This window comes from Lagenorhynchus albirostris, chromosome 9, assembly GCF_949774975.1.
Source record: "Lagenorhynchus albirostris chromosome 9, mLagAlb1.1, whole genome shotgun sequence".
Lineage (NCBI taxonomy): Eukaryota > Metazoa > Chordata > Mammalia > Artiodactyla > Delphinidae > Lagenorhynchus > Lagenorhynchus albirostris.
In genome coordinates, this window is record NC_083103.1 from 99,560,437 (window position 1) to 99,583,602 (window position 23,166).

The window sequence follows — 23,166 nt, forward strand, 5'->3', positions numbered from 1 at the left end:
CTAGAGCCTAAAGCGTCTGAAGAGAGCTAGGCATGGAGATCTGAGCCTTGTTCCCCAGGACTGCTCCCCCGCAGGAAACTGCTCCACTTCCACCAAGACTTCCTTCTGTTCTAGTCCTCGAGTTCCTTTAGTTTCTAGCTCTTTTCCTTTTCCACTTCATAAGAGAAAAACTCTGACACGAGAATGAGTGTTAAGTAAAGTTAACTGCCACGCAAGGCAGGGGAAACCAGCTCCACTACAGAGGGGTTATTAATGGTCAAAGTAACTCAGAAATAATTTGTTTAAAACAATGTGGATTTACTGCCATGTAAGTATCAATATATACAAAGGAGAGCGGCCCTTGTGAAGACTGTTTCTTAGACTCAAGGCAAGGGTGGGACGTTTCACAAGGAGAATTATTTAGGCCTTGGTCTGTCCGTTAAGGACCGGCTGGTGAAAGTGGAGCTGACCACAGGCCAGTGACGTCCAGTTATAGATTTCAGAAACTGTGTTGACCCACCAAGTCCATTAGGTTGAGTCCAAGCAATAAAATTGAGTGACGGGACTTCCCTGGTGGCACAGTGGTTAAGCATCTGCCTGCCCATGCAGGGGACACGGGTTTGAGCCCTGGTCCAGGAAGATCCCACATGCCGCGGAGCAACTAAGCCCGTGTGCCACAACTTCTGAGCCTGCGCTCTAGAGCCCGCAGGCCACAACTACTGAGCCTGCGTGCTACAACTACTGAAGCACGTGCGCCTACAGCCCATGCTCCACAACAAGAGAAGCCACCGTAATGAGAAGCCTGTGTACCGCAACAAAGAGTAGCCCCCGCTCACCACAATTAGAGAAAGCCTGCGAGCAGCAACAAAGACCCGATGCAGCCAAACATAGATAAATAAATAGATAAATATTTTTTAAAAACTGAGTGACAAACCACAGAGTTAAAGGTCACCATCCAGCTGGCTTCTGCTGAGCTGGATGGGCTTTTTGAGCAATACCTGCTCTGGTTCCTTCCTCTGGGCCCCAATCACTTGCTATCTTGTGACATCTCTTACCGATCCGGGCTCAGGTTTCTGTAAATGCTCATTTTTGTTGCATTCAAACCTCTGCTTCCTCCTGTTCTTTCTTCTTCTATCTAGGAAGATTCATGCCCTTCCTTCATTGTACAGCCACTGAGAGCGTTTACCAGGTGCCGGGCACTCCATCAAGTAAATGGCAGAGAGTAAACCCCAGTCCTCCTGGGTTATACTGACAAGAAAGCCACGCAGACTGACTGGGGCTTTGTGTTTTCCTGCCCAATGGTTAGTGTATCTGGTGGCCTATTTCTCACTGTCCTTCTTCTCTTCCTCTTCCAGCCAAGAGCATAAGTTAAGAACTCTCTCCATGTTCTCTCCATCTCCCTGACCAACCCCACCTCAAAATGGAATAAACAATCAAAGACAAAAAATTAAAAGAATTTGTCTAGAGACATGATTAGTCATGAAGTACATCTTGCTATATTTTCTCTGCTATTCACATCAGATGTTAATTGTTTTTCAGGTTATTGTGCCAAATCTCAGAAACCAAGAAGAGAAAAAGGAAAATTATCCCACAACCTTTCCCTTCCCAAGAGAGAAAACCTAGAGCTGGAAGCGGCCCTGATCACCTCTTCCCCCACAGAAGCCTGGTACTTCACCAGCTGCAAATGGGTCCACTCGTTTGTGGAAGTGACCTGGAGATAAAGAAGGCCTTACTGCCCAAACCGCCCCTGCCTGACCTGTATTATTCTGTATAAAGTTCATCTCCACCACCACCAAATATCAATGTAAAAAAAAAAAAGCTTAACTATTTTTCTATCAATAAAACTGTTGATGCAAGTTACTTAAACTATAGCTTGCTATGGCAGACACACCCTAAGGGGACCCACAGTGAGTCACACTCTTGTATAGTCCCTCCGCTCAAGTGCAGGCAGAATATATGATTTGCTTCCAATCAACAGAAAATGGCAAACGGGATAAGATGCCATTCTCATGATTAAGTTACATTACATGGAAAAGATGAAGGGGTCTTGCAGATATAATTAAAATCCCTAATCAGTTGACTTTAAATTAATCCAAAGGGAGATTATCCTGGGCGGGCCTGACCTAAATAAGGTGAGCCTTTAAATAGGGTCTAGCGGTCAGAGATTTGAAGAAGCAGAAATGCTGCCATGAATTCTACAGGCACAAGGAAATGAATCTGCCAGCAACCTAAGGGTGCTTGGAAGCGAATCATTCCTTAGTCGAGCCTCTGGATGAGAATGTAGCCCAGCCAACACCTTGATTTCAGCCTTCTGAAACTCTGAGTAGAGAACCCAGATAAATGATGGTCAGGCTTCAGATCTACAGAAATTGTGAGATAGTAAAAGTGTGTTTGTTTTAAGCGCCTATGTTTGTGATAACTTATTATATGGCGCAGAAAACTAGCACGCACGCTAACACTGCAACCAGGAGATTTTAAATTTTCTAAGAGGTTTAGGCCTTTTGTATTTTCTATTTACCTCAATCATGACAAATTCAGGCAGATACGCCTTCAGTTTATCACCTACATATGCATCCCCATGTGTGTCAAAGTGAGAGGATATAGACTATTTGCCCCAATTTTACTCCTTGTGTCTGAGAGAATCATCATGCATCACTTGACAACATGGCTTGAACAGGCCCAGAACCTGACCATATTCCAAGTCATCCCTCAGGTTTTAATTTTCCCAATGCTTAAGTGTCAGTCTGCTGGACAAAAACCTTTATGTTGTTAAATTCCACTTTGCTGTGGGCACCTAGGGGATTATAGGTAATAAGTTAAATATTAACAGAGATAGAGAGTCTGGCTCTATCATCAAAATTTAAATAGAAGTCAACCCTTCAATATGCCCTATAGTATCTCCTTTGAGAAACATTTTCTTCACTGCCCTGTGAAATTTCTTACATGTCTATCTCTTTTATTCCAAATAACATTTTATCCATTTTTCTTCATAGGCAAGACAGAGCACGCTGTCCACTGAAGTAGGTTTGTGGATCTGTATAAACCACAGTACCTTTCTTCTCTCCCAAGCCAGTGTGGAGAGCCTAACAAATAGATCTACCCGCCACCCCACCAATAACAATCTCTTTTCCTGTAAAATTACTCAAGAGTCCACGAATCACTTGGCTCCCTTAAGTTGCTGCTGGATATTTTAACTCCAAACGAAGCATCACTTTGCAGTGAAGCAACTGAAGCATTACTTGAACCTAAATTGCTAAATGTGAAAGGACAGCATGAGACAGTGAGTTCTTGGAGGGTGGGCACATTCTTCTTTGTATTTTCTAGGGTTGCTAGCTCAGTGTTTTATACATAATAAGCCTTCAGTTGATGTTTATAGAATTGAACTCAAAATAAGTGAGCAGGTTCACTATCACCGTAAAGGAGAAGAGGGGCTCATCCCCTAATTATTACCTTTTATTCCTTCTCGTCACCACCTACCCTCTTGTCTCGTCTCTGGACACTCCAAATATTGGCCCTGCAACAGCCATGAAGGGGAAAAAACTAAAAATAATGCATAAGAATATTTTTAAAAACTGAAATGCTATGTATTATGTGTTTTCTCTATTTCTACGACACTGTACAGTCTCTGTCTCCTAAATATTTACTGGTAATGCTATTTTTTAGCACTAAGGAAAAGAAATCCTATTTATTGTTTTTAAACAATTACATCAATTCTTTAGATCTCTAAATCAATGTCTTTTTACTGAGAGCACCACTATCTGTACTCCGTACTGCTCATTTCTGAGATGGACACAACACAAAAGGAAAGCACTGCTAGTCTCCTGAATTCTTCATTTTCGGTGTATCCTACAAGTCACCAATAGCATTTAAATCTAACAGAGAACAACTTCTCAATCAGCTTAAGCTTCCCCTTCAGGTCTCTGAATTTCACCCAATAAGCTTCTTACCTTAAAAAGACTTAAAACCCAAGAACTAGAAGCACTTACCTTGCATCTATGCCTGGCACTTAGTATTTCTTAATGTTTGCTGAATGGAAATGAATTATTAAAAGTCTGCACCAGCATCTGGATCGCTCTGGATTGGATATCAGTCCCGTATATTGACAAAACGAATCAGGTAATCCTTGTTTTCAGGGGCCAATAAAATTTCCACAAGCTTCGCTGTCACATATATATTCAAGTCCCTATCAAACCACCAGCCTCCACCTTAACTCCACCCCCCCAGAGAAGCCTCCTCACCTGACTCTCACCTCAACATCCCATAGCTCCCTAGTTACCTCTAACTAAGATACAACCAGGTCTCCACTTGACCCAGCCCTGAACACACCTTCCTGCATCCAGTAACTCTGAGCTCCTCCCCACGTTATCTTATACATCTTTCTCTCTCTCTCTCTCTCTCTTTTTTTTTTTTTTACATCTTTATCTCTTCTAGACACAGACTCCTTTTAGGACGTCTCTGCTCCTGAAGCCTGCTAACTGCTAATTCTCACCTATTTGAGAATTAGCCACTATTTGGGGTCAAGCCTTCAATGTCTATTGCCTAAATATCATAACAGCCTGCTAACAGGTCCCACCACCTCTAGTCTCATGCATCTCCAGTCCTTCTTCCACAGTGGTGCCGGAGTAATCTTTCTAAAACACAGATTGGACTGTGTTATTTTGCTGCTTAAAATCCATCTATCCAAAGTACGGTGCACGCTCCATAGCAACGACAAACTAGCCTCCCTACATTTCCAACCTTATCTCCTGCCATCCACCACCGGTCACACACCCCAGTGGTCCAGAAAAACCAACCTGCCTGTCATTCCTCCAGTGACCCAGGCTCACTCACGCCTCCATGCCTTTGCCCAGGCTATTCCCTCTACCTGGCTCGCCCTGCTCACCTTTCAAAATAAGCCTTAGGCTAAGTTAATTTTCCCTCTTAAGCACTCCCATAGGACTCTATACTTCCCAATTGTGGCACTTACTACACTTAACTGTAATTGCTTCTTATTTTTCTGTCTCTCCTCAAATCCATAAGCTTCATTAGGGGAGAGACCACAGCTGTTTTGCTCATCATTGCATAACCAGTGCCTGGCATGGTATCTGGCACTTAGTAGGCACTCAGTAAATATTTGAGTGACTGACTAAATATAATAATAATAATAGTAACAAAAATAACAACAGCTAACACTTCTTCAGTACTTATTGTGTGCCAGGCACTGTTCTAAGTACGTTAGATATGTTAATTCATTTAATCCTCACAATAATCCTAAATATTATTATTATCACTGCTATACAAATAAAGAAATTATGACACAGAGATGTTAAATTACATGTTCAAGGTTATATAGCCATTAAGCGACAGAGTCAGGGTCTGAATGGGGATGGTGAATTCCAGAGCCTAGGTTCTTAACCCCTCCTCAATACTACCTCTCTTTTATATATGATTCAGTTCAAATGTCACCTTCAGTGGAAACCTTCCCTTACCATCCAATCTGAGTTAGATGTTTCTCTTCTGTATCCCGTGATACCCCATATCCACCTCCACCAGAGCACCTATCACACTGCACTACATGGCTTGGTGTCTATTCCCATTATTCCATGAGCTCCTTGAGGACAGGGACTTTGACTTGGTCTTATTTTTCTTTGTATCCTCAGTGCACATGGTAAATACTCAAAGAACTTTTATGGATGGATCAATGGATGGATCGACAGATGGATGGATAATCTGAGCTGGACTATTAGGATTCATTTTCAGATCATCCAGCAGGTGGCAGAAGAAGACAAAAGCTGAGCGGAGGATGGCCTGTCTTACCTTTCACACTGGTCACTTTCTTCATGATGGTTTCCTGATCTTGGCACAGAGTCACTGTCACTGTGGCTCCGGATACTCCATAGCCCCAAATCACTGCCCCTGCAGGCTCCTTCTGCAGCACCATGTGATTATCGATGTAGGAAGCAAAGCGAAAACCAACATCTAAAAAATTTAGCAAACACTTAGGAGAGCATAGTTGGAGAGATTCATCACCAGATTGAATCTGGTTAAATGGCAAGGAATATACAGTCTTAATACATGAGAATTTGAAGATAACCAGTCCTTTTAATTTTCTAAAGTGAGAGCTTATTCCTCCTAATTAGCTAAGCAACATAACAAGAACAGTTTCCAGCAATATGCATCACAGTACAAGATGACCAATAAGGAAAACTCAAAAAGCCTAGGGCAACCCATTTACCACAAGCCTCCTCCCCTTCAAAGCTCTTCATCTTCCTTTGCTCTCAGGCTTGGCCCAAACACTTGACTCTCTCCCCCCAAAATCACCAAAATGCTCTTTTTATGCACCTCACAGACGGTATTTATGAGAAAAATAAACCATTTCCTTTCCCTACTTCCCATTACCACTCCCACTCCTCATAGCTGGGAATAAAGAAGGCTGCCTCTCTTCAACACAGCCTTTTCTAAACTTTTCCTCCCTCTTTATCTCCCCCTTTCCATCCTCTCAGTGTCAATTTCCCTCAATAATTCTCCTTATCGTGTTTTTTGACAACCCACTGAAAATTCTAAATAAACATTTATGAATATCTGCAACAAGTCTGCTTCCTTCTAAGGTAAATTCAGATAAATTAAGATGCAAAAAATAAGGTCAGTGAGAGACAGAAGGTCAAAGTGTCTGAACAAAAGGTCTTTTGTTGCAATTCACCCATTTCACAAGCTAAATTATACAAAAAGACAATGAGCACTTTAAACTGTGGATTCTATTCTAGACAGTCACTAACAAGACTGAATAAGAATTCACTTTAACGATATCATTCCTATTTTTAACATCCAGCTTATATCGAAGTATTTTATTAATAACAAGCATCTATCCAAATTATCTCAGTGGGTTCCTCATCAAAACTTCATAAGGGGGAAAAAATCTTTTTTAAGTTACATCCCAATTTGTCTGAACAAAACAGACAAAACTCCCTAGAAGAAAATAATTAACAAAATTAAGGTTTTTTTAAAGGGTTTTAAACAAAAATGATTGGCAGGAAAGAGAATCAGAACTAACAAAGTTGACATTTTCCCCCCTGGAAGCTACAATGATGACAGCCCCTCAGGCTATACTTAACAGGGCAGCACAGCTAATGGGGTCTCCTACACAGACTTGGTGGCCTATTTTTCCTGCACTTCGAATAACAACCCAGTCCCTAGACATCCTCAGCTCTCTCTTAGGAGTTTGTTCCATCATAAAACCTACATGACAATCAAAGATCATCTGGAAGACCCACTGGGCTGGAGATGCACAGCTACCAGGAGCAAAACGCTCTAAGAAGAGACTACAACAGCCCAGAATTGCATAAGCACGTTGGAGGGAAGGGAAGAGGCGCATGTGTGGGAAGGCCTTGTCTTGGGTAAGTGTTTTATATGGAACAAAACCTGAAAACCAAAGGCCTAAGAGCTGAGCAGAAAGAGGATGGGGTGGGGAAGGGATTGAAGAAAACTGGCTGCCGCAGGCATGAACCCAGGCGAATAAGGGGCTCTGGAGGTGTGCAGCCACCTTCTCAAATGTTGGGGAAAATACTTTTCCCAGTCAGTCTGTTTTCGACAACACACATTCACCGAACCTCTTTGTGCATGGCTCTACTCTGAGTTAAAGAATTTTAGAGGTGGAAAGAATTTTTTACACCCTGGGGTATAATCACGTTATTTACTGATCAACAGACTGAGACCCAAGTAGATTAGGTAATTTTTTAAATAGCTTGCGCATTAATTCATTCAACAAACACTTAAAGATGCCTACTGTGTGCCAGGCACGATTGTAAGCATTGAGGATGTAACAGTGAAAGAAAGAAAAAAAAAAGCAGGCAAAAATCCTTGCCAGCAAGGAGCTTACATTCTACTGGGAAGAGTAACTGTGTAACAAAGAGTAACTTCTTTGGCCTCAAATCACATAGGTAGTTTAAGACAGGACAAGAAATCAAGCCACCTGATTCCAAAGTCACTGCAATTTCCACTCTGCCACAGTTAGATACTGGTGGTAAATCACAGACAAGTCATATTCCCTGTTCTTATAAAGCTCACATTCCAAGCTGATAAGAATAGACAGTGGAATATTACCAAGGAATTGAGCAATGGACAAAACAGGAGAACAAGAAAGGAGGTGGGACTGGTAATTGTTTTTGTCAAATAAAAGACACAACATTTGATTTTTTTTTTTTAGGTCTTCAATGTTTCCTTTGGGTGTTGGAGTAGAAAAACAGGAATTAGTGTTCTGGGAAGTTAAAAGTAGACTGACAAAATGAGGACAGTGGTTACCTCTGGTGAGGAACTGGTGGATGCACTAGGGAGGAATATCCATGGAGTCTCAATAAAACTGGGAACATTCTAGTTCTTAAGCTGGGTGAAGCGCCTCGGGGTGTTCATTTTATCATTGCTACATACATGTTTGCACATTTCAACTATTACGTGATAAACATGAGCACAGGGGGAATGATTTGAAGGAAAGAAGTCAGGATATGCAACCAAATAAGGGAAGAAAATTTAGAGCATTAATAAATCAAAAAATAAAGTCATTGTTAATGAAGGTGATGTAACAATATGACCCAAAGGCAAAGATAAAATAGTGATGTTAAAGTTAACAGCCTTTAACAGAAAAATTAATAGAATAAGGGCCCTATTCTCCTCTTTCCCTTCTCCCCCCCTCATATACTGGACTCAAAGGTCACTGAGTGGGGATGAGTCAGGAAATGATATAAACTGCTGCTAGTTTTCACTTTTGTTAAACCCTGAAAAACCACTTAAGGGCTGCGGTTTGTCTGCATCTGGGTACTTTGCAGGTTCTTAGGTAGTGCAGTCATTTTTCTGCACTCTGTTCTCCCACCTCAACTTTCATTTCTTTTCTGTGACCCAGCATCCAGTCTGGGGTATTCAAATGACACGATATGACCTGGACAATGGTCAAAGTGAGTCATCCTCCTCCCCAATGCCATGCATATTATCCCACCACCAGTGTCTGCGAGCTGCAGCAGGAATCAAAGCTGAGTCTTACATACTCTGAGCTAGTGAGGGGGTTGTATGCCTTAGCCCTAATCACCACTTAAACTAGGAAAATTTAATTCCCCCAAGCAACCCAGCCTGAAGCAAACCCTCCCCAGGGGCACCACTGAGGGGGCTGCACTGAAATGTTTTGGATGACTCAGTCACCAGTTTCCAAATATTATCTAACTAGCTTCGCCCCCTCCCCTTCGAGTTCCCCTGCAATTATTCAGACACTGAGGGCCTCGGTCTGGGCACATTTGGGCCTCCCCTCCTTAGATAACCCAACTCTCCCGCTGCCCCACATGCTGCAACATAGGGGCGGTGGAAGGGAGTGGAGGAAGCGGACAGGCCGGGGCTCCTGCCCAGCGGACACCCGCAACCGAGGCCCGGGTGGTGGAACCCGGCTCCTACCCGGAGTTCCTTCCCGGAGCTAGAGAGAAGGGCGCGGGGGGCGGTCCTGCGGAGGACGCGGTTATCTCGGAGCCCGCGCAGGCTGACGGACGGGCAGGGGTCGGGCCGAGCCCGGCCGCCTCACCTGCACTTGCGTCGGCGCGCAGGAGTAACGGCAGCACGAGCCCAAACACAAATCCCGGCGCGACCATGTTTGTGAGAAGCCCTCACCACAGCTAAGGTCTCAGGGCGGGGACGCCATCGGGGGCGGGGCCGTGGGGCGGGGCCTGATCAGGGCGGAAAAGGCCTGACTCCGCCCTTCCCAGGCTGTTCAGTCCGCGAAGCTGTCCGCGGCTTCCGGGAGGGCCCGTGCCTCTCCTCGGCCGCCGTAGTTGAATGGAAAAAACAAAACAAAACACGGTTTCCCGGCAACGAGAAAACACAACCTGAACCATCAGCTCCAGCTCTGAGAGACCTGAGAGGTGAGGCGGTTTACCCCGTTTCCTTTCCGAAATCGAGACCTCGCCTTTTCCCTTCTTCTCTCGTATTCTCTCAGGATCCCCGCCGCATTCTGGGAAGCCTAGGGCAGACTGGGAGCCAAGCAGCGAGTCCGAAATCCCAGATCCTCGCCGTGCCGCCCCCGACTAGACCAGTGTTCCCCCTCCGACCGCCCTCCACTCCCCACGTTAGTTCAGAGTCTTTTCCTTTTCACAACCCTAGAATGACTCAATGCCTCATTTCCTGTTCCCTCAAAATAAGAAGGAAAAACTCTATAGATTCGGCCTCATTAAACCGACTAGTCCCCCACCTAGACCCCTACCACGGCTTCCGGCCTTATTCGGCATTGATACTCTCACAAACAGGCCAGGTCCCTGAGTGTTGTTTGCAGACTCAGTAGCCCTTCCCACTGCTTAGCAGCTATCCTTATCTGACCCTTGTATTCCAAGACAGGAAGAGAAGACCGGGTCGAGACAAAACCAGAAAATGTAAGCATCCCCAAACTTTGCAGGCTGGAACTGCAAAATCATGACTTTGCCCCCAGCCGCTCTGTCCCCACTGCCCCTTCCAGAGTATATAGATGCTTCAACGAGGCATTGTAGGTCATGCTTCAGAAGTGGAAGCTAAGGGAACGACTAAGTGTGAAACTTAATTCACTCGACAAATTCATTTCTATAACAAGGACTAGGTTTTTTTTCCTCTGTTTTTTTAATTTTAGACCTTAAACAGGGTCTTTTCGGCAATTTAAGATGAATTTTTAACAATCATTCTCTCTAAATTCCTGTGGGATAGGAAAAATTACCATTTTAAAGACAAAGAGGGAGGAAATTATTTTTAAAAAATAATTTCACCTATTAAATATTTTTAATATTCTAATAATGGAAAAATTCAAAACTCTTTGGAAGAAATGGATGGACTTGGGCTGTGTTGGGGAAAAAAAGGACTGAAGTCCAGAAATTTGGAGTCTCAGAAGTAATTTGTTGTCATAGTTGTGATTATATAAGTAAAATCAGACAAATTTAAAGACAGTACTCTTTAATGAATCTCTAGGTACAATAGGCAGTTCCTCCCAAGGAGATGTCGATTCCATTCTCCAACACCCACTACCGAATTCCACAAGGATTTGGGAATCTTCTTGAAGGGCTCACACGCGAGATTCTGAGGGAGCAACCGGACAATATACCAGCTTTTGCAGCAGCATATTTTGAGAATCTTCTAGAGAAAAGAGAGAGTAAGCTTTTTTAAAATCGGCATTTTTTAAAAAATAAGAGACTAAGCATTTGATTATGGTGAGACCTGCTTAAGACCATTCCTATTCCACAGAAAGCCTTTATGGGGCAGGTATCTTCAACTAACAGTTCTTGCTATTTGAAACAGCATGTGCCTTTTTGACAGGCTCTCTTAAATCACATTATTTCACATTATTGAAGATTACTGTTTATCACTCAGACCCTCTTCTTTGTATTTCTCATGGACACGTGGGGTGGAAGAGGAGCTCAGGAGAGCACCCACTCTAGCTGTCTGTTTTCCAACATGCTGTTCCTATGCCTCCCAGGCAGTTGACTGTCTATTCTTCTTGGGAGGAGAGTTTATGGTTTTCTTTACATTTTGACTCTTTTTACTTGAAAGTATTATTAAGTGTTGTAAAAAAATAATTCTGTACTCCTTAGATTCAATAAGTTGGTATTCACAGGGGTATATGAAACTGTTCCTCAATAAAGGCACAGAGAAAAACTGCTTTGAAAAGTGAACTTCCAGCTTGGGAAGGTAATTTATATTCTTTTTCTATATTTCCAAGGTTCCATCCTGTCCAGAGACTAAGATTCCTGCCAACTGTGACTCTTTGGTTGAGAGCTAAAGCAGAGTTTCTTCACTTCCATAAATAAAATTTCCAAATTCCCAGCTTTGACGGTTCATGACAATCAAGACCTGACCCACTGGTCAAAATGAGAATTATTACAGCTATAAGTTTCTATTAAAAACCCTGACTAGAACAACCATTTTGTTTAAGCTGTCATCATTACTTTTGATTACAGTATTCCAACAGAGTAGTAAAGATGACTAGAAATAGTCACAAGCAAATAAACATTCCATTTTTAATCATTTTACAATTTATTGTTACTTGAGGAAAGAACCCGAATATTCATCATAGAGGATTTTTTGAATAAACTTGAGTACATCTACACTACTGATTAATGTATAGCTGTAAACAAACAAAAATGGAACGAGGAAGAGCTCTATGATGTTATGCAGTGACCCTCAGGATATATTAAGTGATAAAAGTAAGGTGGAAAAAAATGTATTTAGTATGCTACCAATTATCTAACAAAGAGGTGTTGATATGAATACATAACCATTCATTTATATTTTTTAAATGGAAGAATAAATCTTTAAAAAATTAACATTTATCTCTAAAAAAAAAAAAAGCAAAAAAACATTTACCTCTAGCAGGAGAAGGAACAGAGAGCAGAGGGAACAGGACAGAAGCTAGACTTGTCTGAATACATCTTAAATTCAAAATCATATATGTTTCACATAGTTATAATATAGAATTAAATTTTTTAATTGTTAAGCAATTTCTAAATTTAGAAGCAAAGTGAAACAAATGAACCTAACTAGTATTAAATGGGTAACATAACCACACAAAAAAGAATTATTTCAAGAGACTTTATAACACAGTACTTTGTGCATTCCTGGTGGATACAGCCTAAAAATAAAATGAAGTTTTTAAAAAAAATCTTAAATTGTTTTCAGTTATCACTGAAAATAATAATATTTAATAATATTATAGTGCAGTTATTCTGTAATTTTTATATATTGTAGAACATAGCAAATAAGTAACTGTCCTACTGTTATTAGGAATAGGATTTTTAGTGTAAGAAAAATGACATACAAATATAAAAATGAAAGAAGTTGATAAAATCCCATAATTCTAAATTTGAATTGAAAAATATCATCAGACTTCATGATATATTTTCTCTTTGAAAAGTGAAAGTATTATTTTCTAGCTCTCTATATTTTTTAAAGGCCTCAAAACAATGACCAACCCAGTCCCAGTGAGCACCTAGTCCCTAGACTTTGGCCTCCAACTACCATCTTCCAGGAACCAGAGCTTCTTGGAGAACTAACCAATCCCATAAACTGGGCAGGAAATATGCAAGATGAGCCTCAACACCTTGCCATTCCAGAAAATAAGAAAATTATCAAAGATTATGAGTTGTTTCCAAAGGACTCAGGAACATCTGAGCACCTGAATAAGCCCCTACTGGCCAATTTTGGACAATTAGAGCATCAATAAGATTAATAAATGCAGTGGATTGAAATTCGTTCAATTTGTTAAATATTCATTAATTCATAATTATTGACTAAAAAAGAAAATCAAGAAAACTCGTTGAGAGGATCCTAAGGAACCAACTGATTAATCTGAAAACTGGTAAATAAAGGAAAAGAATCAAACCTTTAACCTACCTTTTATGTAAGAACTGTATTTCAGGGTAACCAAACAGGGAAAGTATTTTTTATTAAGTACTCCAGAAATAAAGAAGTAATGATCAAATTAGAATATTGCCATTTTGCAACCCTAAAGAAATGATCTAAGCAGTCATCATCAATGGGCCCATAAAAATTGTATAAAGAGAAACAACCAGATATTATATATCTCCTGGCAGAATTATACCGCGCTACTTATGAAGTATTCTTGAAAAAAAAAACTCAAACCTGAATCAGATAAGACCTATAGATCTAACTAGCAATCTACAGGAAATTCAAAGGCAGAGGAACTTGGTAAAAAATCATAACGGGAATGAAATCAGATATCTAAACTGTGGAAAACTCCAAAGGAAAAATGACTCAATTTCCTCAACAAATAAATTGCAAGGAAAAAAATGTGGGGTGGGAGGTAGGGAGGTTTCAATTATAAGAGATTTAAAAGACATAACAAAAGGCTCTGTGTGCCCATTGTTTGGGTCCTGATTTGAACAAATCAGCAGTAAAAAAATAAATAAACAAAAATATATTAGACAATGGGAGAAATTTGGATAGTTGATGATATTAAGGAATTATTGTTAGTAGTTTTAGGTGTGATAATGGTATTGTGGCTTTACATCTTAGAGATGCATACTGAAGCAAATATTTGTAGATAAGATAGTAGGATGCCTGGGATTGGCTTGAAAATAATCAGAAGAAAGGGCAGGAAAGTGAGTGAAGTTACAAATAAAATAAGATCAATCATGAGATTATAATTGTTGAATCTGAGTAATGTGCTCATGGAAATTTGTTATTATCCTCTCTACTTTCTAAATCTGAAATTCTTCATAATGAAAAGTTAAAGAAAAATTCTGTTTAAATACTTCTATGTCAACTGACTACATAATATGCCTAATTTTTAAAAAACTTCTCCCATCCTTCACTTTTCCAAACTTCCTTACTATTTAACATTTATTTTTGTTACATTTTCCCCCATGTTTGCTAATACATAATGTTTCCATAATTATATAACGATAAATTTCTATACTTATATTTAAGTATTAGCATTTGTTCTCTGTCTCTCCCATTTTACTGTAAACTCTGAAAGCAGCAATTAGGTTTTTTAACTGCCTTTCTAAGTATCCTCAAGCGTTCATCTAATGTTTAATTCATCATCATATATTTAATAATCACTGGTTATATCTACAGCAGTAGGCTGTGTACAGCGTCAATAAAATTTTCAACTGGCAGTAAAGGACCTATAATTTGAAAAAGAAAACATTTTATGTTACTAGTCTACATTTACTTTAATGAACTCAAAGTAAGTCTGAAATTATTATATTTTTGTTATTTAGAAACCAACTTTGATCCAGCAGAATGGGCGACTAAGGTAGATGACCGCTTCTATAACAACCATGCATTCAAGGTATGGTCCCGTGAAGCTATTGGATTTGGTTAATTCTTCTTCCTGTCTCCGATACAGAGATTATTGGGATCTCCCAAAATCATGAATATTGTGAGAGGCATCACAAATATCTTATGAAACCTTTTTGATTGTGCTGTTCTTTCTGGCAAGAAATTCTTTTCTAAGGTTTCTGCATCGTGTACAGTACTTAGGTTAAATTTAAAGATGATCAACAGGAAGCACGTACTTGAAAGTGAAAGAATAATTACTTTCATTTGTTGTTCCAATGTTATTGAGTATCACAGTGCTTATCAATAGCAGATACCCAATAAATATTGGTTGAATTAATGAATGATATTTCATAAAATAAAACGCTGTTTGTCCAGTTATTTCATTATCATTGACGTCTTACAAAAGACTGATTAGAATTAAAGATGGTAATGGTATAGAGTCTTCTCTATTAAGCCAATCTGTTCAGAGAGTCTATCTTCTCTTTAGCAGCATTCTCAGAACCAGTCTTTCTCAACCAAGACGCCTCAAAATAATTAAGCCCTAAGCCAAAGGCATCCATTGCACGTAAGGAATCAATGTCTCTTCTTTGTATCTAGAATGATTCTATTTATGTACCATCCTTTGGGAAATTGAGAAAAATAATCACTTCAAGATTCTGTGTTCTATGATCCCAATGAGGAACACTGGTTGAGAAAGGCTGTGTATGATCCAGCGTCATTGCCTCCAACTGGCAACTTGGTGGAAATTCAATCTCTGGCTCTACCCCAGCTAGAGGTTAAATTTTAACAAGATCCACACAGTAACTTGTAGGTACATTAAAATCTGAGAAGCAGTACTCTAGGCAAGTATGATAATAATTAGCCGTGAAGCAGCAGCAGATATTAGAATTAAAAGGAGTTAACAAAGGTCAAATTTTGATGGTGTTGCACAGTAGATTTGGGGGATTTCCTGAGGAAATCCCCGTCACTTATTCCATGAATTCAAAAGTGAAGTTCCATCCATCTGTGCCTGCCAGATATGAGGGTGTTCTGTTTATTTCCATTTAAGTAGGTTCTCTGTGTTCATGTTTTATTGAAATCAAAGGAATAATGTTGAAAAATGTTAAATCTTATTCACATAGCAATTTTAGAGTGGTTTTTCTTCTTTTGAATTCTAAAGGCTTTATTTGATTAGCTTATATGTGCTTAAATTTATGTTTTATGAATTAAAGAAGCTCTTCCCATAAGGTTTTGAATTAACCATGCTTCTATTCTGGAGTAATATTTCAGTAACCATGTCAAAATAAATGGAGCTGGTTTCCATTTTTTTCTATTTAAATCCTTCGCTACAGCAAAACTTACTTCTTTGACTCAGTTTTTAATCTACAAACATCATTAAAAAGTCAACTTGACCTCATACTGTGGAATACAATAGCATTTATTTCATTCCTGTTTGAGAAACTATTGGCACCTCTTTTTTATTCCTTGTTCAGGATTCATTACAGCATCATATCAACTTTTAGTTTAAGACAATGGTTTGTTTTTAATATAAAACAATATTATACACATTCCAAAAACAAAAGATCAAACTTTTTTTAACCAATTCCTTGGTCTTTAATATTTGTTTATGCATATTCCCTTGAGAGTTTTCTTTTATCCCTTTTCCCAACCTACTTTCCTTGTTAAAAAATATGTGTTTAATTCCCACCACTTATCAATAACTTAAAGTAATATTTAATTACCTTTAAGCAGTTTGATCCAAGACTTTACTGTTTTGGAAATATTGTCTATTTGGCCCTCTCCCCTCTAGGAGCAAGAACCACTGGAGAAATGTGAGCCTGAAAAGGAAAAGTCTCAGACATCTATGGAAGAGGTGACAGCCTTAGTAAGTCATATTTTCCATGTACTATTGGATTCCTACAAAGAATGACATCCCTCAATTTAAAATTATCCTCCAAATAGGAATCCAGTCTGTTATCCATATTGCTAAAATCATGATTTTGCTTTTTAGATAACTAGCACCAGTGATATACTAACTGGTGGATCAATTTTAGCCGTGCCTCTTATAAAGGAAAACTCATTGTTCCCCTTAAAAATAAAATCGTATTTTCCAAGATTATGGAAGAAGATTATGGATGGGAAAATCTCCCCAAGGGGAAGAACAGACAAAAATCACAGCCTCAGTCTTTTCTTTTAAATTTTTTATTGAGGCATAGTTGCTTTACAATGTTGTGTTAGTTTCTGCTGTACAGCGAAGTGAATCAGCTATGCGTATACATATATCCCCTCTTTTTTGGATTTCCATCCCATTTAGGTCACCACAGAGCACTGAGTAGAGTTCCCTGTGCTATACAGCAGGTTCTCATTAGTTATCTATTTTATACACAGTGGTATATATATGTCAATCCCAATCTCCGAATTCATCCCACCCCTTCCCCCCACTGGTGTCCATACATTTGTTCTCCACGTCTGTGTCTCTATTTCTGCTTTGCAAATAGGTTCATCTGTACCATTTTTCTTGATTCCACACATATGTGTTAATATACAATATTGGTTTTTCTCTTTCTGTCTTACTTCACTCTGTATGACAGTCTCTAGGTACGTCCACGTCTCTACAAATGACCCAATTTTGTTCCTTTTTATGACTGAGCAATATTCCATTGTATATATGTACCACATCTTCTTTATCCATTCATCTGTTGATGGACATTTAGGTTGCTTCCATGACCTGGCTATTGTAAATAGTGCTGCAGTGAACATTGGGGGTGCATGTGTCTTTTTGAATTATGGTTTTCTCAGGGTATACAGCCTCAGTCTTCATCCTTCAGATTCACCTTCCACTTCAGGAACTTTTCACTAACTTTTCACTAACTAACTTTTCATCACCACACAGTGGTAAAGGTTCAGACATAACAAAAGGAAGCTCATGGGGAATTGCATACAGCCAAATAAAATGGCTTTACACAATGAGTCCTACTCATCTTCCATGCATTTCGCTCTACAAAAATGACTTCCTGCCTGACAGCCTACATTCAAGCAACAATGGGTTAGGCTCGGTCCACTCTCAAAGATGCCTGTATTCAGTGGTGTGCTAAAGCCAGCTCTTAAGAGACAGTCATGCACATATGTACACAACCCCGTGTTCAATAATATCACTTTGATAGCTTGAAATCAGCCACAGTGGGAGTATTAAGATCATGATAAATACTACAAATCAGGACCAATTTTTTTTTCTGGAGAGCTAGTTGTTAAACGTTTACCAGCATGTCACTGCCTATATGCTTCATAGTCCAGATTCAAGAGGACCAAGCCTAGTGAGAAAGAAGAACTCACAGTCTACAGTGTTGAAGGCCAAACTTCTGAGTTTCTTTTCATGTATTAATGTCCCAGTTAGTTACCCAATAATTGACACCCAAAATGGGCAATCCCCCTCCAGGAATACCTTACTTCCTACCCAGTGGGTCATAAGTTTACCTTATAACCTTTGTAAGTCATCTCAGAATTATATCAGTGCAACTCAGTCAGCCTGACATTAGCATAAGATGCAGTGGGAGGTCAGGAAAGAAGGAAGGTAGTGTCATTTCCTTACATCTTTAATAGGTGCCCTTACACAGGTTTTTATGACTTTGAATTGAGAGCCCATTGATTTCCAACTTCAGCATAATTCATTTGCCCACATTAGGGCATCATCTCAGAGGATTTTATACCAATCTGTTTGCATATTAAAGTTTAAGAGCTAGGGGCTTCCCTGGTGGCACAGTGGTTGAGAGTCCACCTGCCGATGCAGGGGACACGGGTTCGTGCCCCGGTCCGGGCAGATCCCACATGCCGCGGAGTGGCTGGGCCCGTGAGCCATGGCCGCTGAGCCTGCGCGTCCGGAGCCTATGCTCTGCAACGGGAGAGGCCACAACAGTGAGAGGCCCGCGTACCGCAAAAAATAAGTAAGTAAATAAAAATAAAGTTTAAGAGATAGATTTGCCTCTTTGCCATGGGGGGAGGGGGTGATTGAACAACCCAAAGGTCCATTAGTAGGAGAATGAGTAAATAAATCAAAGTATATCAGTACAATGGACTACAATGGTATCATAAAAAAAATAGGAATGGGCAGAATTATATACTGAATAACATAAAAAAAGGGAAAAAGGGAACCAAGATACATTGTTACATGGGAAAAGTAGCTGCAGAACATTGTGATTAGCATGATCTCATTTTTTTAATAAAAAGGCAAATATATACCCATATGAATACATTTGTATATAGAGAAATTTTAGAAGGATATATATACTCAATCCATAATGATGGGTTACCTTTTAGGTATAGGATTTGGGAAGATGGAGAAAATTTCACTACCAGTGGTATTTAAGTTTTTAAATGTATATGTATCACTTTTTTAATTTAAAAAATATATTAAAAGCTATATATCTATTGACCTGTACACTTAAGATCTGTGCATTTCACTCTCTGTAAATTATACCTAATTTTTTTTTAAAAAGGAAGCTGTGTACAAAAATTCAACCAACCATGTTAAAACTGATTTTATTGGACTAAATGGATTCCTCTTTGGCATTTCACTTTAAATGTATGATTTTATTTGGCTAATCATTGAGAAATTAAAAATAATCCATTTTGTGTAATCATGATTATTTTGAAACAGCACATTTACTATTCTTCTTGGCTTTTTTTTTTTTTTGCGGTACGCGGGCCTCTCACTGTTGTGGCCTCTCCCGTTGCGGAGCACAGGCTCCGGACGCTCAGGCTCAGCGGCCATGGCTCATGGGCCCAGCCGCTCCGCGGTATGTGGGATCTGCCCGGACCGGGGCACGAACCCGTGTACCCTGCATCGGCAGGCGGACTCTCAACCACTGCGCCACCAGGGAAGCCCCTTCTTGGCATTTTTACCCTGCTTCAAGGATTCTCACTTATTTTCCCCCAAAAAATGTTGAATAGGAGCTGTTTTGCAGGGAAGAAGTTGGCAATGATCTTTTATTGCAGAGACATATCAAAGAGTGACAAAACAAGATGTCTGATATTTTGGCATTCACCATTTGGTACATATACAACGTGATGATATATAAAATTCCTTCAGGAAGCAACCCATCTCAATTGTTACATCCCTAAGTTGATTAAGTTTATACACTTATTTTTATAGCATCAAAATATGAGATGCTTAAGAAGTCTCTTACTTTTTCTCCTCTCTGAGAATGAATCTTCTGAAAAAGACAAGGACATGGAGGAAAATGCTGCTATCAAAATCCAAGCAGCCTTCCGGGGACACTTAGCCAGAGAGAAGGTAAAGAAAATGAAATCGAGTGATCTTCAAGAAAAAACAGAGGAAAACGAGTGAGGAGGCTGGCTTTACACCCCAGAAAACACGAAAAAATCCAAATCCATCAACCTTGTTGTGACTGTCTTATTTTTCTTAATAAGTGAGATTTGAGGTAGTGAAATAACATTTGTTGCTGTTGTGAAAATCTGTCGCGAGCATGTGTTTAATAAACATGCCATTGAACCCATGCCTCTTGAAGACTTCTCTGAGATCATGAGTCTTATTTATACTTCTCCCAGGTCTATGTCTAGAGACCCTTGGATTTAGAGTTACAAAGCTGGAGTATCTGAGTTTTCAGAGATCTCAGAGGCTGTGTGATTCAACCATTATCTAATGAATAACTCCTCTCTATCACATCCCTGAAAAATAGTCCTTTGGCTCCTCTTTCACTCCCAGTAGTAGAGAATTCCACTGCTTTTCAAAGATAGTCCATTTAATTTTTGAATAACTCAAATTATTAGAAGATAAGTTGAGTCAAAAATCTGTCTCCCTGTAAGTTTCACCCATTGGTTTTCATTTGTCATGTATGCAATCTTTTATTGAAAAAAAATGTATTGCGCACAATTCATGTGCTGGGATTTAGTAGTAAATATCTGCTCTTACACTCATGCAGCTGTTGACAGTTTTCTTTTTTTTTTTATTGTCTTGCTCTCCAGAACCACACAGAATAAGACTAATGCATAACATTTGCAAAAAACAAAAGTTATCATAACATCATAAATGCTCTCTTCTTTAGCTAAAACTTCCCAAGTTTCTTTAATGTGTAAATGATAATACCTATTTCACAAACTCAGGAGCCTATGCCTTTTTTTTTTTTTTCAATGAACCATTCAAGCTACTGGTGCCTTATTTTTAGAAAGTTCAGTTTTCCCTTTTTGAGGCTTCCCCACCCTAGAATATCCAAGAAACTGCAGGGTTCATGTCTTAGACCAAAAGATGCAGTTCCCTTCCCAAAACAAAATGGAGAGAAAGTGGAGTCTTAACATTTAATTAATGTTGTTGCCGTCTACGAGCAGCAGACTGAGGTAATGTCCTGGCTGGTTAATATTCCTGTCTGCACCACAATGGATGTCCCAGGCTTTGATTCTAGGGTGAGACCTCTCTTAGTTCATAGTCACACAGCCATTATTCCCCAAAGCTCAATAACATGCTTGGGCGGCTCAGACTTGAAGAGCTTCTAAAACCAGCCGTATGTTATGCACATCAACTGCATACACTGAGATCCTTGTCTTAAGCTCAGACATTATCTTTTTGCAAAGCAGAAAGGTACCCCATTTGAGTTACCCGATTGCCCTTTCCTATCAGAGCCTTTATTAGGCTCTACAACAGAAGTTCACCCAAGTGATCTTCTCCACCCAAATACAGACGACTTATGCCAATGATTTCCAGGTTGTGACATTCATCCTCTGATCTCCACTCACCTCCAGGCAGCCATCCCTCTTCCAAGGTCTTACTGCCAGTAGAGAGCTATGTGCTAGCTAAACACAAGTCTCTAACACCCAATGGACCCCTTCCACCCATCCTTAACCCCCTTCTCCCAGGCTTAGAGAGAAAAAATTTAACTGTCTTCCAGGATTCCAGCTCTTCATTCCCTCATTCCATTCAAAGCACCTATTCCAATCCAACCACTTTCCACCCCAAACAAATTCATCCTGCTTGGGAGATTATCAAGGGGACTCCAAATTAGGCAAAGACTTGACTTCCCTGTCCTGGAGAGAAGACCAGAAGAGAAAAAGTTTTTTCCCAGTTAATATATAGCGGGGCAAAAAAAGGTACCAGTTAACTTTTTCAATAATTCTAATATAAATGTGAAGTGATTAAAACTGTGCCTTCCATATAGTCAGTATACACACACACACACACACAAATCTAGGGATGGTGATATTTTTGGTGGAGGAGGAAAAGAAAGAGGAGAAGGTAGAAGAGGAATGGGTGTGGTGTGTTAGGACCATACATATGAATTAATACTTTATTTACATGTGTCTGATTTTCCTCTTATCTCTCTGGCTGCTCCTTCTCAATCTCCTTTGCTGCTAATCCTTCAACTCCTCAACCACCAAATACTAAAATGCCCCGAGGCTCAGTCCTTGGACCTCTTTTCAAGTGATCATACATACCTGTGAATCTCATCTAGTCTCGGCTTTAAAAGCCACCTGCATACCGATCACTCCCAGATGTGCACCTGCATATATTGGACCTTTCTCCACTCCAGCTCCAAACTTGTATAATCAACTGCCTACCGCACATCCCTATTTGGATGTTTATATGCAACTCAAACAACATGTCCAGTAGCATGTTTGTGCTCCTGATAATACCCCTCAAATCTTCAGTTCTCTCAGTTTTTCCCATCTCTGAAAAATGGCCATTCCAGTCTTGTGCTTGCTCAAGCCAAAAACCTAGAATTCATCCCCAACTCATCTCCTTCTCTCACACCCCATTTACAATCTATCAGCAAAACCTGTGGACTCAGTCGCTAAAATATACCCAGAATCTGACCACTTCTGTTGTTACCACCCTGGTCCTCGTTCTCATCAGCTCTCTCATGAATTACTGCAATTACCTCTATATTGGTCATTGCCACACTAATGCTGCACAACCCATTCCAAATTCAATGATCTAAAACAATTATTTTTTCTCATGGGCCTGTAGATCCATGTAGACTTTAGCTGAGCTGCGCTGGACTTCAAGCTTGAGAGTAGATTCAGGTCTGCTCTAACCTAAGGGTTTGTGGGTTCGCTGGGGAAGGTCTGCTTCAAGCTGTGAGCCCAAGAGTCAATTGCAGTCCCTTTGCTTCATGTGTCCTATTCAGAGCCCACGCTGAAAATGCTACCTGGGGCACGCTCTTTTCATGGTGGTCACAGAAGCACGAGCGGGAAAAGCCAACATAGGAGAATATTTCAAGCTTTTGCTCCTAACACTTCCACTAACATCCCATTGACCAAACAAAGTCATGTGACCGAGCCCAAAGTCAAGAGGTGAGGAAATACACTGCTTACCATGCAACCGTGGCAAAGGCCTCGTGTATGCATAGTACTACTATGAAGAGGTAGTGAAGAGTTGTGAGGAACCAATAACTCAATCTACCACAGTCTGCACTCTTGGTTATAAATATT

General features: G+C 40.0%; 2 protein-coding genes and 1 long non-coding RNA gene across 7 annotated transcripts in view; 2 read left to right on the forward strand and 1 right to left on the reverse strand.

Annotated features, from left to right (window-relative positions):
* SIAE (sialic acid acetylesterase) overlaps window positions 1–9,646 on the reverse strand; it is a 35,424-nt gene extending 25,778 nt beyond the window's left edge. For 2 of the 3 annotated variants that reach the window (XM_060160645.1, XM_060160643.1), the window contains exons 1-2: window positions 9,515–9,646; window positions 5,776–5,937 (exon numbers count right to left, since the gene is read on the reverse strand). In XM_060160645.1, the coding sequence (XP_060016628.1) occupies window positions 5,776–5,937; window positions 9,515–9,581 (229 nt within the window). In that variant the 5' untranslated portion in view covers window positions 9,582–9,646. Of the gene's footprint in view, window positions 1–3,429; window positions 3,494–5,775; window positions 5,938–9,514 lie in introns of those variants that run through there. The other variant, XM_060160646.1, reaches the window with a different exon arrangement.
* Window positions 9,647–9,718: 72 nt separating this feature from the next.
* SPA17 (sperm autoantigenic protein 17) lies at window positions 9,719–20,240 on the forward strand. 3 transcript variants are annotated; one of them, XM_060157997.1, is made up of 6 exons: window positions 9,734–9,851; window positions 10,317–10,355; window positions 10,918–11,098; window positions 14,688–14,758; window positions 16,538–16,612; window positions 19,928–20,240. In XM_060157997.1, the coding sequence occupies exons 3-6, from the start codon at window positions 10,945–10,947 to the stop codon at window positions 20,069–20,071; spliced, it is 444 nt and encodes a 147-aa protein (XP_060013980.1). In that variant the 5' UTR covers window positions 9,734–9,851; window positions 10,317–10,355; window positions 10,918–10,944; the 3' UTR covers window positions 20,072–20,240. The 3 variants fall into 3 exon arrangements, with proteins under 3 accessions (XP_060013977.1, XP_060013980.1, XP_060013978.1); XM_060157995.1 differs by having other exon boundaries at window positions 10,321–10,355; XM_060157994.1 differs by lacking the exon at window positions 10,317–10,355 and having other exon boundaries at window positions 9,719–9,851.
* Window positions 11,124–11,864, forward strand: LOC132525446 (uncharacterized). The gene is made up of 2 exons (XR_009542237.1): window positions 11,124–11,156; window positions 11,666–11,864. It is a non-coding gene; the product is annotated as an uncharacterized LOC132525446 (long non-coding RNA).
* Window positions 20,241–23,166: the final 2,926 nt, after the last annotated feature.